A 17,109-nucleotide genomic window follows, 5' to 3' on the forward strand; every position below is an offset into this window, starting at 1 on the left:
GCCAAGTTCTTCAAAACATGAGCAATAACAGAGTTTCTCTCTATAATCCTTCTTTTAATAAAATCTTCTCTGACTGAAGTCAGACACTGGCAGGAAAATAGAAAAAAACGAGAAACTTTGTTCCAACACCTGCATTTTCTTTGCCATTTCACTATAACCCTTGTTCTATCTTAGATGACCCCACCCTTACACAATTACACAATCAGCATAAGGGTTACAGCACATTATTTGGACAGGTCTTGCATATGAGAACTGGACTGAGTGTGACATCACCCAGAAAATGAATTACGTCTCCAGTTAAAACCCACACATAATTATTCTCTCCAGTATGCTTAGTTTTTGTTTTGTTTTTATAAAGTTTCCATTCCAGTTCTGCAATGTTTGTTAAGTCAGTTTGGATGGAGCATCTTTGCAGAATACTGTCAGTTTATGTTTAAATTGTCCAAAATCTTACTGGGCTAAATGTAGTAAATAGAACAATCTCAAGCTTAGTGTCACCAGGTCTTTCTCATTTGACCTTACAGGAAAAATGGTGGAAATCAAACATTCATGAGAAAGCTTTTTAACTTCTAAACTTGCTCTATAATTCAGAGGCAAAATCTAACATTTGAAACACTTTCTGTGAAAGTCTTTTTGACTTGATGAATTATTAAGATTTAAATATCAGCAAAAAAGAGAGCAACTAAGAAATTTGAAAAGTGAATTTCTGAACTGATAAGTTCATGCTTAAAGGCAACTAGACAGAACACATGACTGGAGTTCCTGATCAAAAATGGTCTGTTTAAATGTACTACAATTATGCTTTGTCTATAATAAAAGGGAGGCAGTAATTCTTGACATATACTTATATTGTAAAAAAATGTTCCAATTTTGTTTAACCCCTGTGAGAAACATTTATTTCGGTTATGTTAAACAAACTTAAAAACATCAACATAAACATTGACACTGATCAATGTCAACACAAACACTGAAGAAAAAATTAATAAATAAATAAATAACAAAAACATTGAACAAAATTAACCGAAAAAGGTGTAGGTGAAGGTGAAGCCGAGGCTTATTTGCCCAACCCTGAATACAAACATCACATCTACCTGCAAATTGTTAGAACCTTAAATCAGAAGAGAAAAAAGAAGAGGAAAAAAACAAAACAAACACTTCTCAAAATGACCTCACAGAGTCTCTCAGTCCAGAAGGTATTTTTGAAACATTTTAACTTTATACATTTTCTTAAAGTGAAGTATGTATTTTGCATTTTTCAGTTTGTCTGATAATAAATTCTAAATCAAAAAATTTAATTGGCCTTAATTTAGGAAATATTTGTTTTGTGGATTGATTGTATGAAGAGTGATTTACAATTCTAATTGCTTTTTATTGTAGAATAAAAATAGGTTTTGTATTTGACTTGTGCTATCCTAGGCACTTTAACATTGGGAGTTGGGTCATCTAGACCCACTAGACAGTGCTCTGAACCTTTTTTCTTCAATGATTTGTGATCTTCACTGGTGTCCATGGATTACATGAAATCTTTCCACCTTTATCCACCTTTGTCATGGTAGGGAGAACACGTCAATGTAAGGGGGGGGGTCACACAGGACAGCACAAGGGTTAAGGAAGTACTTGGTTCGTACAAAGTCCAAATGGGCTCTTCTGTAACATGGCAGGCAGCATCCTAATTAGTCATGCCAAAACAGAGGACGTCAACAAGCACCACCTAAGTCAGTGGCTCCAAAACAGCTGCACCTGCTTCTGCAACTTAGGAGGACGACTGACTAGAGTTGCATGAGTAGCATAAACATTACATTACATTACATTCTCCCTCTAGCTTACAGCCCCTCAACCCCAAGCTAACATCAATAACAGCAAAAATGGTGAGCAATATCGGAGCAATCCATCCGTACAGTTTTGATCCAGATTCCAGGTCAGACGAGAAAAAAAAACAAAGACGTTCATGGATCTGTTTGTCTGACATTGGAGGATCAGAATGGAGTAGATCAAGTTGCTGCATCACAAATAGGATTTTTTTTCATCTGCTCCTGACCCATCGTGATTTGAAACATTCAGAAACACAGTTTTAATCTGATTTTTTTGTCCATGGAAGTTTTTTATGGAAGTTTTAATGAAAGTTTTTTCTGTTCCATCAGATTCTGATGATTTTCCATCATCAGAAGAATGCCACAAGATTATGTTAAAAACTCCAAAAATGCAATTATCATTAGAATGGATCTTTAACTGGTTACAAAGATAAAGTTTGAAGCTGGAGCCTCAACTCTTATGCAGCAAAAGTAATCGTTAATAAATAATAAAGTTAGTTTAATAATCTATAGACTAATGCTCAGTTACATAAAGAGACTTAAGACGAAAATGTTTTTTTCTGATGCGTTTATTTGACGAGACGCCTCCTTTCAGGCTGGAAAACGGGGGGCGTTAAGACCCAGCAGAGGTACAGTAGTGAACATCTGTCTCCTCTGGATGAATTGCGCCGGAGCTCCAGTCTGAAGACACTCACGCACGCAGGAGGGCTGTGCGCGGACGGATCCGGGATGCGGGACGCAAAGTGGAGTCAGACGAACTGAGGCGCAGCGATAATTCAGCAACATGAAGACTCCAATGGTAAATGTTTGGTGCTGCTCTCTGACGCCTGGCCTGTTCCGTGGTGAAGTGTCGCCTCGTCACCCGGCTGCGTTCGGATCAGATTAAGGATGTGCCGGGCGGTCATGATCCAGCTGTGCGCACCGTTTGGCACCACGGCTCCAGCGTGGCGCTTCCTCCTCGCGCGCTGTCAGGATCCTCGCGGTTCAGTGCAGACACTCCAGTTTTGAAGAGCGCACGGACTCATGTGTGAGGCAGCTGATGGGAAAACAGACGGAACAGTTCCATGCATGAAACGGTGTGCAGAAAAAAGTGTGATGGAGAGCTTTTCTGATGCATCTGAGGGGAGTTGTAGAGAAGATGATCATCCCACAGCTGTCTGTGTCCTCTGACATGTATTTAAAATAACAAATGAGCTCCAGAGAACAACTGATCATGAAAGAATCATGAACAGCCTGATTTCATGTCACTTTCATAAACATCTCAGTTTACAAGAATAGGCTCAGTGCTTTTAAGAGACATGCTGAAGAGCAGGAATCCCAGCAGGAGGAAGATTGTCTTGAGAAACTGCCAACAGGATCATGACGTGTGCATCCAGAGCTTCATCAGCCTGAGCAGTCCAGTCCAACAGGGTTCATTTGTGTGCTTGTGTCTTTCTGTCAGCGTCATGGGATCGCCGTGCTCCTCGTGCTTCTTCTGTGCGCCAGCTTGTTCCTGGTGTACAACGGCAGCTTCTACAGCGCTTCCAGGGAGGCCAATGAGACCCGCAGCAGACCGAACGAGCAGCTGCGGCGTCCCACCGAAGCCACCACCACTGTGGCCAAGCCTCACCCGCCCGTCCTCCAGGGATACAGCGGCATCATTGACCATAAGGTAAGCAGATGAGGCTTCTCCACTAATGAAGGGAATGGGTGGATGAAAAGCCTCCAATGTGCAAAGTCTTTGTGAGTTAAGCTGATTTCAAATCTGTTGGAAACCAATTTTTTTGTGTGCTTCATCGCACACATGCAGCTCTCCTTCTGTCCAGAAGCCCTCTGCGGACATTGCTCTTTAGCCAGAGAGCCTCCCCTCTGCCATTTATCACAATTTAAACTAGCAGCGTTCCGCCACACTCAATACCCACCTGTCACAACTAATAACAGCTTAGGCTACAAATGAAATCCTTGGCTGCAACCGATTCACCCTAATTGATAAGGCCACCCTTGGGGAGGTGAACCCTGACGTCGTTCGAGGGGGGTATTGACTTCCTTCTGTTTACCAGGCCAAGAGAAAACAATCAATGTGAGTACCAGGAGCAAAGGCTCTGCAAGTAAAGCAGACCTAATCACCCTGTGAGGGCTTTCAGGAGGCTGTTCTCATGGTAGTCTGCGAGATTCCACCATCAACCACAGTTTTAAACCTCTCAAGTAATCTTGCTTGTTTTGTGTTTGTTTATCCATTCTGCATTGCTTTATTGTTATTTCCTAAACTATTGTAATGACTTAGCATCCATCTGTCGTTTTACACCACGCAAAAGTGGCTTCTGTGCAGCCATTTTTGCATCTTTTTGTGGTCACTTTTCGTCTCCCTGCAGTCATGTTTGCATCTCTGGTGTCATTTCGCAGCCTGAGGACATTTCTTAATGTCTCATTTTCTTTTTTTTTGTTGTTGCTCCGTGGTTCTTTTGTATTCCCACTGCGATGTAGCATCTGGCTGCAGACCTGTTAAAGTCCTCTGAAGTTATCTGTCAAATGTTTGTGGTTATTTTATGTCAGGAAAATTCCTTCAAAACTCATTTGGCATCTTCCTGTGTTTGTTTGTTTTTTGACGTCTCCTCATCTCCCTGTTGTCATTCTCCATTTCTCTGCAGTGGCGAGCTTTTTCATGATTTACGCTAACAACAAATAAATCAATGTTTTCCTCCAAGTGTCGTGTCGGGTTTTTATGGCATTACAGTCGCGTTTGGTCATTTTTTTTCTCTCTCTATTCAACCCCTTGCTTTTCAGTATCCACTGTCAGAGTTTGGATTTAGAATGACTGAGCTAACAGGAAGCATCATTTCTCTCGCTCCTGTTCGTATTGGCGCATTCAGTGATCCATCTGTGGCAGCGGAGCGTTGACACCACGAGTGACATTCCCGTTCCTGCTTCAATCTGTCAGCTAAAGTATCTGTTGGTTTCTAAAGAATGAGTGTGAAATCTTCAGGTTTTGTCTTTTACACACGAGTAACTGGACAGCCTGTTGCCTTTTACGCTTTGTGAGTCACTTTATCTTTTGATAAAAAACCAGAGTTGCTAATGAAAGACAGTGGAAGGTTTTCTTTTTGTTTGGTTTCAGCCAGAAGGAACACTGTCCCCTTCATGGCCAAATGTGTTTCCAATCAATAATATTCCTATGAGTTTTTTCTGTTCAAGATCATGCAAAATTAGGTGGAATCTTTGATTTATTGGCACGTTGCGAATAAGCGACATGCAGCGTGAAGGAGTTAAAGCTGACAGCTTTAGCAGCAGTTGACCTGAGGAAAAGTCTGTTCATTCCGATCGCTGAGACAGTAAATGTTGGACATGTTTGGATGGACAAGTTTGTGCTCGTATGTCTCAGATGAGAACTTTGTAATATTGACATGTGCTGCAGAAATTGTCTCTAAAAAAAACCTTTTTAGTATCATCTAAAAGTGAACATTTAGGGAATTTCTTTTGTGTTTTGCTCAAACATTTTCAAAGCATGGAAACGTAACGATCAGGGTTTGGGTGTAAAGCATAATCTTAGCAATCATTTCTTCACTTGTTCAGATTTTTTTGTCACTGGTACAAAATACAATCAAGTAAAAATATTACTAACAAAATAAAGAAATTGTTCTGTGTGTAACAGATGCAGAGTGAAAAAATGTGACTTTTTCTTGGAAAATGTCTCGTTCTTGCCAAAAAAATGAGTCCAGTTATGAAACAAAATGATGATCTGTTTTGTGTTTGTCTCCATCTTGACCATTTATGGCTTTAATAGAGCCCAAATTGAAAGAAAAAGACAAATGTTACTGTTGTTAGGACATGCCCAGTCACCTGTCAATGTCTGTCCACAAGTTTGATCAGGTTATAACATGATCTAACAGCAGCACCTAAGTTACACCTACTTAATTGAATTAATTTGAATGAAAGTAAAATAACTGTGATAACTGCGTGTTATGTTTAGGTTGACTGAACTCAAAAAAATGATTTATCTTAACTGAAGCAAATAATTAAGTTAGATCAAAGTAAAAAAATGTATCTTTCCAGCATCCATACGTGGTCTCATCACCCTCTCATGGTGGAAAAATTATTATCTGAGCTTCTTCATCCACTAAATCATCTTCAAATGGACACACCATGCTGCTTCACCTCTCTGAAAACAAACTAACCTTCAACTAAACCTGCTCCAGACCAGGTTATGTTCAGAGCATGAGGTGCTATGGGAACTTGACATATCCTGAAACATATCTCCATTTCTGGAACCGAAAGCTGAGGTTATCCACTTCCTTAGCCTCAAACTTACCGTGGTAACTAGCATAACCTGCTTTTTGGAAAAAACCCCAGTTTCCTCCCAGAGTCCAAAGACATGATTCATTGGTTAATTGATTATTCTAAGGCTGTATTCTGGACACATTTGGTTTCCTTAAAGTGAAACAGAGTTTGTTTCCCCTACTAATCCAGAACAAATTTTTAGTCTGAATACACCCAAGTGGACCCTGGTCCGGGACCAGGAACCGGTCTCTGACCCATCTTTGGAGTTGGTCTCGGTTTGTTTCCAAGCGGACTGAGCTTCAGTTTGCTCTATGATTCCTCATGGAAATGGGATCGGATGAATACAGGCTCATTAAAACAACTTTTGGTCCTCACTGTTTCGCAACAATCTATGTCATAAACACTTATCAAAGTACCTTCAAAGCCTTCGTCTGGCCAGTAACCACCTAGCAGCATGAATCCACCCAACCAAAGCAGCAGGCAAAAAGTGTTGTACCTAACGTTAATACAAATGTTCAAAATTGGTCAATGAAATATATAGTTTGAATAAATAAACTGTCCCGAAAATGATTACAAAGCGCAGGACTTCCATCATTTCTGCTTTTAGTTGCTTTGCCCCGCCCTCATAATTCCTGGCCAATGAATGAAAGATCTTCAGTCATGTGGTTTTGTTTACAAGCTTTGGTCTGGAACAGTAAAGTCCACTTGAGGGCAGTCTGAATACAGACCTGATGCAAGTTTCAGGGGTTGATCCAGAAGAAATTCAGTGGACTCGTGCGGACCAAGGGCCTCATTTATAAAACTTTGCGTAGGATTTGCGTCAGAAGTGGCGTACGGATGAAACATAGGACGTGCGTACGCACAGAAATATTCAGAGTTATAAAAGCGTGCGCACGCACATCCTACGCACCTTTCCCTTAATAAATCACAACCGATTCTAAATGCAGCGCAGCTTTTGCGGCTACATGACACGCCCATAGTTGCCCATAAATAGTCCGTGAAACGCCCACAAATTAATATTCATGGCTTGCTAAATCATGGCAAACACAGAGGGGAAATCAAAAAAACGTAACTTCACTCAATGTGAAGTAGAAGTTATCGTTGGCGAGGTGGAAAAGAGGAGAAAATGTTGTTTGGAGGGCACAGTGTGGGCATTACTGATGCCGTAAAGGCATGTGAGTGGCAGACGGTGGCAGACGCCGTAAATGCTGCAGCCTCACAACCTCGGACGTGGCCGAAATAAAAAAGAAATGAAAGAAATGATCGGACATCAAAGTCGAGGCAAAAAAACGTCTAGCGCTGCATCGGCAGAGTGTGTCCGCCACGTGGGGGGTGGGGGGGGGGGACCGGAGCTGACCCCTCTTGATGAGAAACTGTCCGCTATTATTGGGGAATCCCTATTAAGTCCCCCTTATCGGAGGGGACACCTACGCGCCAGGGTCAGGGTGACACAGGAAAGAGAAATAATTAAAATGAATGCATTCAAGTCACATGTATGCAGGCTACACAATTACAGATTATTAATATAGAACAATTTTATTTTAGTTGCTGGGTGTTCCAGCGGGGCCAGTGGTTACGATGCTGCAGCTGAGTAGCCGTCTGGACCCAGCGTCTCCACGGCACGCGGCTCTCAACCCTCCAGCAGTGGGCGTGTCCTCACCGATGCAGTCCTTGAAATGCAGAGGGAAGTCAGTAGTTCAATCAGAGAGGTGGCCAAGGAGTTGGGCGAAATCAAGATCGCCCTGACTGAAATAAACTGCACGATGAGGGAATTCTTAAATAAATAATATTTTCCACACTTCTTTTTCTTTACAAGCGACGCATCACTTCCAAACGCTGGCGCACAGCAGCAGCAAATGGCTCAAATGCGTGGGGATGGGGTTCAGGGTCGGGGCCAACACAGCAATCAGCGCCAGGGGGTAGAGGCACGTTTTTAAGCTGTGCCACATTGTGTAGCACAGCACATGCCAGCACGATTTGGCACACACTGTCACTTTCACGTGTTTCTTCCATCTGCCGACGGTGTCGCCGTTTCTCATTTCACCAGTTTTTGTGCGTACGCCTGGGTCAGAGCTTGCGTGGAGGACCGCACATTTTCCCGTCAAGTTTGCTTTTTATAAATCTCAACTATTGCGTAGAGAGTGGCGTACGCCTTCTTTTGTGCGTACGCAACGTTTATAAATGAGGCCCCAAATGATTTCCCCAGTCTGAACACCCCCTAAGTTGCCCCCAGGTGGGTATGTGACCTGGGTAAAGCCAATCTGTGCTCAACAGTACCTGCGTTGGCTCCAGCAACCTCATGACCCCAAAAGGGATTTGTTGGGATCAGAAGATGGATGGATGGGAACTGTTTGTTTGCAGAACAAGCCATCTAGACATTATTTAATGCACTGCCACTGCCTAGCTTTGTTTTTTAAATGGTTTCAAACAGGAAGAGGACACAAACACAGCGGTGCTTGCTGATGAGTCCAATTTTCCTAAATTTGATGGGAGAATTTCATGCTTCCACTGTTGCAAACATTGTTGCAGCAAAACAGAAAATGTGTCCAATAACAATTTATTTGATAAAGAAAAATACGGCGGACTTATTCTGAGCACGTTGAAAGTGCGAGTCTGTCTGCTGTTTGCTTTTAAAAGAGCATTCAGGTTAATAAGGCCACACAAGATTATAATGAAACGTCAAAAGCCGTAAATAATGAATGAGGGTGCTGCTGCTGCTGTGCTGACTGCATGAAGCTGTTGGACGGACTGGATTCTCCCGTTCTGATGCTCCACAGCTGTTTGATATGGCACAAAGCAGCCTTTGTTCTCCCTGCAGCACTGAAGTTGAACTGCAACAGGGTGTGTGAGGCGTTTCAGTCTGCTGCTTTACCGTCCACCCCTGGCTGTAAAGACACCATCTCTGAAGAGCACCAACATCCCGTTTTTATGTTTCCTAAATGAAACAAAAGCTGATCTTAGTCTGAGGACTGAAGACGACAGCTGAAGGACTGACCCAAACACGGCGACACAAAAAATTATACCCTCTTTGCAAAACAACAGCACATAAACAATGCAGAGCATCCTTCCGGCTGATCTAAAAAAAGTGTAAATTAATTCAGGAGCGCGAGAACGGCGGAGGATTTGCTCTGGAGCGGCAAACAGCTGAAGGGAAAGAGGATAAAACTCTTCAAAATAAACTAAACTCACCGTTTTAATGTGAATTTAAAAAAAAAAGGCCTGCCTGCATGTGGGAGATGAGGCAGCCAGCAGGCAGGTGAAGGAAGATTATATAAATGCTGGGGTTAAAAAAAAACTAAATGCACAGTCCTAAAACATTATTGTTTGACAAAAATCAAGAAAGACTGCTAATGAAGGAAAAGGGATTCAGAATAATTGTGGAGTAAATCAAAACCCAAAGCTAATCAGTAAGTGGCACTCTGGTGCATTAAAACATCTGAAAATAAACCTTTTTTTAACTTTTTAGCTGGTCAGAAAACAAGAAATGATGTCTGCTTTCTGGCAAAACTGTAAAATGACCAAAAAAATTTAAAAAAATGGAAAGAATTAATGAGGAGAAACAGGAGAATAAATACAAACCTGCTGGGAATTTGAATATGTAGATGGGAACAGTTTTGATAAAGAACAAAGAAAAAAGTAATCACCTCAAATGAATAATTTTTCAAGTAAAATAATACAAAAATGAATAAAATAAAATAAGGATACATTTACAAAAGGAAAAAGTAGTAATGCTTCAGTTTGTGTGAATCAGTTGATCACAGACTCATGTGAGTTTGAGTCTGTCTTTGGGAAACACGCCTGAACATTGGAAGTGAAATTATCGTAGAACTGCTTGGACTTTAAATGAAATTGTCTGAAATAGCGATTGGATGACTCAGTTGGCTGAATGGGAAATCAGGGTTCAAGGGTGTGATGAGCGTCACCCCTTTGTGCTACTGCCTAACTATGTAGCCACAAGGGGGCCCAAGTCTGGGTGTCCCTGGGCCGGTCCCCAGCCTGGATAAAGTACAGCGTGGTGTCCGGAAGGACGTCGGGTGTTAAAATCTCTGCCAAACCACAGTGAAAGTTGGAATCGCCATGGCGACCCCTGAGCAGATATGACAAGAGGTGAACAACATCGGGAAGATTTATGCTCGTGTAATTCTTGCGCTTTCTCTTGTTACTTTGTAAATCAGAACTTTCCTGTTTGCAAAGAAAATTGCATCTTGTTGATTTTATTGTTCAGATTTATTAGAAATTCATATTTTGTGAAGCACACTTGCACAGCTTACACTGGGAAGAGAGGGTCCTCAGTTCTTCAAAGTGCTGTGTGAGCGCTAAAGTTTTCACATCAGAGTTAATATTTTTCGATAATTAGGGAGAGCAGGATAATTAATGCAGCTGATAACGTGTGAACACTCTTCTTTATGCAGAAGTGAGAAGTTCTCTGCACATCTGCTGGTGTTCTCCTTATTACCATCTAAATTAGCTTAGGGATCTAAATATTCACTAAGTTTATTCAGATGGTTTTATGGCTGGCATTGGTTCTAACGTTTTACTACCTTAGAGAGTTAGAGACTATAAAGTTGAAGGTTTTTAGCTCTCTGTCTTTAAATCACTTGCTGCTCACCTGAACCTCCAGGGGCAGAAATGCCAGCAATCAAACCTCCGGTGATCCCCTGCTGCCTCTTTTAGGGCAGCTCTGTCTCTGACTGCCAAGCCAAAAATCAGCAGCGATGTGATTTTTGATATGTTGAGATTTTTCTGTTATTTGTCAGCAAAAAGAGAAAAATCGACTTTCTGTAGGAGAACTGAAGCGTCCGAGCTTCATATGTAAACCCCCAATTTATAATTTTTTCTCTTTGGAATAAGCTTATCGACGTTCTGCCCACATGGGTCATCCTTCAGGGCTGCAGCGCCGCCAGACGTCATTTCTGCTTCTACACACTTGTGATTGTGTCACCCTTCACATTCTCGCACTTCAAGCTGCAATCGATACTTTTATGACTGGAGTGGCATTTGCTACTGCAGCCAGTGGTAGTACATTATCCAGAATGCTCATCAAACACTTTGTGGGACTGCAGGCTGGGGCTTTGCCAGTTTAACAACATGGAGAGTGAGAGCTGTTGGCCCCGTCTCACATTTGTGCTCTGCAGTGCTGAGTGACCTTTAGAGACACTCTGACCTCTCCTCAGCCTCAGCCTCAACCTGTTCACTTCACCTTTGACTGTTCGATGCCTCCACAAACATATTTCTAAAGGTCTCTGCTTCTTTTACCCATAGAAATCATTATTATCAAAGTGTTTGATTTAAGTCAGAAATGAAGGGATTCCTCGCTGTGCGTCAGGGTTGGTTAGCCTGGACTGGTGCTGTGACGGGAGGCGGCGAGATAAGGAGGAAGACTTGGGCTGCAGATGAAAAGGCGAAGAAACTCTGGTAGAGTGAGGGCAAAGGGAATGAGAGAGGACGACAAAAGTGGGGAAAGGAAAAGTTGATGAAAGGTTCAGCCTGAGAGACTCAGACAAGAGCGGGAAGGAGGTGAAGGCAGAAACCGACACACAAGTGAAAGACAGCGATCCCAAAGGGGTTTCCTTTCTTCCAGCTCCATCCTGTTTTTTTATTTTTTCGGGAACAAGAAGGACAGGAAACCGATCTTGCCTGCCTCTCAACGGTAGAAAGGAGCGATAAGATGGAGGAGCTGCTTTCCTCTGATTGCCTCTGTGACACCAGAGTCATGCAGACTCCTAAATGATAAGTCAGGTGGAGCCGAAGTAATGGAGGAGTCTTGTCAAACACGAGGGGTGCTTTGATGTGCTTCTGCAGACGAACAAGGCCGATTGTCTCTGGCTCGCCATGATGTGCCTCATGATTAAAAGAAAACTCCTAAACCTTCTGAAGAACTGTCAGAGTGCAGCGTTTCCCTTTTTTTGTTCTTTCGTAATCTGCCAGAACTTGCCAGGAATGCTGCAGATGTTGCAGCTCTGCTGCAGACAGGTCGGAGAGTTCTGCTGCGCCGCAGCTTCTCTCGGCTCCCTTTTCATCATCGCTTTAAAACTGAATGATTTCATTTTCAAATCAAAGCCGCTTTGAGGATCTGTCCACGGGGACCTCTGGATGCTGGGCGCCCCTGACCCCCCCCCCCCACCCCCCACTTCATTTCCATCACAAGGCCTAAACAAAAATCTGTTAGTTCCTTTGCGCTGTGGTTGCGCGGCTGGCTCTTTGTGCTGCAGATCAGCCTTGCTCCACAAACTGACCTGCAGCTGCTGCACAAAGAAGCAGTGAGAGAAAGTGTGTTCTCATGGAGTCCCATCAGGACTGTCAGGACTTATTATTTGAAAAATGCCCACGGGGATATTTTGGTTGTGCTTTCAAACTCTTGTTTTCCCCGATGTGAAATCGTATGTAACACAACTCTGTCTGGAGCCATAAGAAGCTTTAATACAATTGGATAAAAATGTAAAATCAGGAGCGTTCCTCTTTTTTAAACGTTCTTGGAGTTAATCCCATTTGGATGCTTAGCTGGGACACGTTCAAAAGCTTAATTCAGCTTTCTAATTTTTTTACATTATGCAGTGCAAATCCTAGACTGATGGGAGAGATGGGAAATATTCACCCAAGTCTAAACAACTGACCTGCTTTCATTTCAAACTGCAAGTCTGACAGGAGTTTTGGGGGGAAAAGCTTCTTTCTGCGGCAGCCGCATTAAATCGACTCACTTGCAGCCCAAAATCATCATTGTCACTAAAGCTTTCACAAACTTTTGCAAATTCATCTCAAACTTTCCCTTCAAACAGGAACTGGAAAAAGAAATCTTAAAAGTCTGTCACTTTAAATCAGTGACTCCACCAGCTGTCATGACTCGCCATCCAAAAATCATGAAGATTTCTTTGAGAAACGACTGATGTCGCCTGCATTGTTCGGCTCGAAACAAAGTGTAGTGGTCACCAAAGGCTGGGTGTCATCCTCTGAGAATAGCAAGCCAAATTCCATTTTAATCCAACTGTCAAAGTCATATTTATAGAAAGCTAGCGACGGTTGTGCCGCAGCAGAAAAAAATCCCTGCTGAGATGGAACCACAGATTTAACAAAGCAGCCTCTTCAGAGCAAACCCTGGTCAGGGGCGGCCTGGGACAGATCCAGGCTACAAATTCTCTGTGAGTTGGTACACTTTGCTCGGAGGCATGAACGCAAATCCATCTGTGCCGAGGAGACGTGACAAGGCTCCGTTTTTTCTGTGCTGCAGCTGACAGCTGGAGAACCGAGATGTTTCATTTTTCATGTCAGACAGCCGCATCTTCAGTGTTTTTTCCCCCCCAGTCATTTTTCACCGATCATTAAAATTTTGCTGCGCGGCGCCTGAACTGGATGCCATAACAACAGCTCCCCAATTAGGCCACTAGGGCCGCTGTGGTCTCATGCGACCGACCGAGCGAGCAGTGAAACCTTCTGCCGTGTGTGTCAGAGCTGCCATGTGTTCATGTTTTTGTGTCTCCTTAAATTCCTTTGATGTGAATAAAGGGTTACAGACAGATAAATGCTATTTTTACACAGAGACCCTGTCGGAATACCAAACATATTCAGTTCTGACTGAGCGGAACCGTGATGTGGTTACGCCACGCTGGTCCCAGAAGGAGCAGAGGCTTGGATTTGCTCTGGTCTCTGGTGCATTCTGCTCCCTCCAAACAACACAGCTCCAGGCTGCTCCCAGCACAGGCCTGGAAAGCAATTACGGGTGACGTGTTAGAGAGGAGACACTGCCTCTCGATAAGCATTCCCTTGATGGGCTAATCTTACTCTTTGTGCTTTTTGGCATTCTGTGGTTTGGGAATCACCAGGAAAGTTATACCTTCTAGCCTAAAATCAAGTGGAGGCTTGCGTCTAGAGGCCCGTGTCATGAGCTGAATAATAACTTGTGTTTTAACATTTGGAGCTTCGGCTGTATACCTTCTTTTCTGAAAACTGCGGAGGACGTGATAAGGTTACGCTTTGATTAATGGAAGATACCGTCTGGCACATCGTCCACGGATATTGATAATGGGCTGCCACCCTCTAAGATGAGGTTAAAAAAAAAAGGAAAGACAGCTGACGTAGTGTAAAAAATACATTTCTTTGCTTTTCTTCAGCTTTGCAGAAATTCTAGGCCAGCCGCATTGCTCAGCTCTCTCCGTGTGATTAATGAGGACTTCCTTCTTGGTTGGGGACAGCAATGATCGATATAAACAAATAACATTGTTTTTCTATCAGCGTGTCTTTAAAATGTAGATTTGAACTTACTTGATGCTAATTATATTAATTATTGTTAAAAATTACTTGTATCCAAACTAATTAGCTGTTTGACAAAAACAAAAAAGCTGTAGATGATAAATCAGTACTACCAGACGCATGGAGACTATTATTGATTGCACTTTAAGCCAGAAAGGACAGGCAGACAAAGTGTCCAAAAATTCACTTCAAAATAACATCACTCATGGAATGACAAGTACTGCTCTAAATATTTACTCATGCAAGAACAAAAAAAGTAGCTATTGAAAACCCCAAGTACAGAAGAACTTCCTCTACTTCGTGTTCTTTAGCTCTACTCTTACTGTTTATACATTGAAATGATAATCAAATTCACCTCACAACCACTATTGCACTTTTGCCACTTTATGAATGAATCCCTCATGCCTTTGTCCCAAACTTGCTCTGTGTGTTGTTTATTATTGTGTAGCTAATGCTCGTCTGTATGCTTTGTATACCATTTCTTCTGTATTGGCTGTTTGTACCATTGGATGAGAGGAATGCAAGTTCATCAATGCATAGCACATCTGACAAAGAAGCTGACTTGAATTTGAACATTTCTGCCGTCCAGCAAACCGAAACTGAAAATGGAAAGTTCCAGCTGTTTTTGGCAACGATAAGATATTCACTAATGTGCAGAATTAAAGGATGAAAAACACGTGAGGTTTTTGCTTGTGTTTTCTTTTTGTGTTCATCGGAAGGGATGTACAATTATTTAAATTTTAACAAAGTTGTTCAGTGAACCAATTTTAGTAACAAGCTATTTCTGCCTGCAGCACACAACACATTAGGAATAATGAACAACAATAAAAAAACCTTATCAACTCCTGTGAGATCATCTCTGCAATCATTAGTTGTGATATATAGGTCTATATGGAAACATTACCATACGTTGTTAGGTAGAAAAATTATTTAAAAAAAGATGTAAAGTATCTCATTCATCGTAAGTTTGGTAAAGTTCATAAAACCATCTGTGAAGATTATTGGCGGTGGCAAAATTATGTATAAAAATCTGTGCTTTTATAAATTTAGGAAGAAGTTGGAAAATTCTTTGGTCGAGTTTGGATTGTCTGGAAGATGGTTCCACTCTAAAAATTGTGTTTTTGGTGTTTTCATTTCTCTCATGATGGAGGACACATATGTGGAATATTAAGCTTAAAATTAAATTTCTGTATCAGGAGCAGAACTGAACACATTCTTTTAGGAGAATCGGTACACTATAGGTAACAATTTTAATATATTGTAACAATCCAGCCGGACAGTCAGTTTAGAGGTAAAGTTAAAGCCAGACTGTTATTTAGATGGCTTCATTGGAGAGCTGTCCGTGCCCCATATGCCACACGACCCCGGACAGTCTTAGGCAGAAATAAACAGGAAGAAAGGCAATGTCTCCTTTTAAGCATCAAGCCTGATCATTTAAGCACACATACAGCTCAAACGGCATGGAGTGTCACTTCAGCTTCCAGCCCTCTGACTCAAGGTTTCACCCTAAGCTCCCCACTTCCCATGAGCCTTAGGGGCTGACCCCCAGGTCGCTACAATATTTTAAGATACAGCAGCATTTTCAACCACTGGTTGACCAATACAATAATTAATCTGATGTCTATGATCTAGTAACCTATTTGCTCTAGATAAACCATCAGACTTTGTCTGATTTTTTTCATTTTAATTTATTTTCAGTTTTCTAAAAATATGCTTTTACCCTATTAATTACAAACATTAGGTTTCTGTCTCAGGGCTTTGTATTAATGCAGGTCATGTGATGATTGTAAAACCAAAGCATTGGCGAGACACATTGACAGAAATCATTAGGCTCTCCCATCTTATCTTTTGATCGAAATCTCTGATTCTAACAATAGGACATTTTCAACTATCCAAAAAATACATATGACACAAATGACAGGCAAAGCCCTTTCAGGCTGAGTGAAATCTATTTAAATCAAAGTAAAGTGTTTGGTTCAGTGAAACTACTCTTAGGCGTAAAATTCTCACAATAAGTTACCAAAATAAATGCAAATGAATCAATGTGACCTGTTAGTCCTGGTCTGTGCAGGAAAACGGAAGTGCCAAAGCTGCTGATTGCAGCCTTATGGTCTCTGAATCTCACCGGTAACATTTCCATTAAACTTAATGAGAGCTGTTTAGTATTTTCAACTAGTATATTTGTGCTTCTACTTCATTTTCCTTCACCCTCCACTGGTGTGGCTCATTAACGCGCGTTCCATCTGCATTCGCCATGCAAGACAAACTCTCTGAAGTGAATAACAGCCACTCCAGACTGTGTCAGATCTGAATGGAATGATGCACTGTTCAATACTTATCACACTTTGAAGGATCTTGATGACCTAAAGTACGAAGATAATTAATAATAATGACAGTTCAACTTAGCTAAATGCCAAAAATAGATGCAGAAAAGTTTTTACTCTGGAGGTGTTGAGTCAAAGCTCTGCAAGAGCTCTCAATGATCCTCTTTTGGGATTGCAGGAACAACTATTGTGTTCATTCTGGTCAAACTATTCTATTAGTCAGCACACACACACACACACACACTGAGGGCCAATCCAATGCATGCCTCAACCACGCCCATTCATATGTGTTGACCAATCAGACGATTGATATTAGGAGGAACGGTAGGCAGGTTAAAAAAAACTCCTCGGCCAAGTCTGTCAGAAGAAAAACAGTAATTATTATATTATTATAAATAATGTGAAAATTAATGTTTAAAAGTAAATATTTTTCTCACAGCCCTGGAAGGAAAAAAAACATGTTGTTCTTTTTTGCA

At 41.7% G+C, this 17,109-nt stretch overlaps 1 protein-coding gene across 2 annotated transcripts in view; it reads left to right on the forward strand.

Annotated features, from left to right (window-relative positions):
- The first annotated feature begins 2,395 nt into the window (after positions 1 to 2,395).
- st6galnac5a (ST6 (alpha-N-acetyl-neuraminyl-2,3-beta-galactosyl-1,3)-N-acetylgalactosaminide alpha-2,6-sialyltransferase 5a) overlaps positions 2,396 to 17,109 on the forward strand; it is a 67,308-nt gene continuing 52,594 nt past the window's right edge. The window contains exons 1-2 of one of the 2 annotated variants that reach the window (XM_011486046.4): positions 2,396 to 2,610; positions 3,253 to 3,462. In XM_011486046.4, coding sequence (XP_011484348.1) covers positions 2,596 to 2,610; positions 3,253 to 3,462 — 225 coding nt within the window. In that variant the 5' untranslated portion in view covers positions 2,396 to 2,595. Of the gene's footprint in view, positions 2,611 to 2,750; positions 2,888 to 3,252; positions 3,463 to 17,109 lie in introns of those variants that run through there. The other variant, XM_020710697.3, reaches the window with a different exon arrangement.

This window comes from Oryzias latipes, chromosome 17 (genome assembly GCF_053564925.1).
Source record: "Oryzias latipes strain Hd-rR chromosome 17, Olatipes_Hd-rR_3.1".
In the NCBI taxonomy this organism is placed as follows: domain Eukaryota; kingdom Metazoa; phylum Chordata; class Actinopteri; order Beloniformes; family Adrianichthyidae; genus Oryzias; species Oryzias latipes.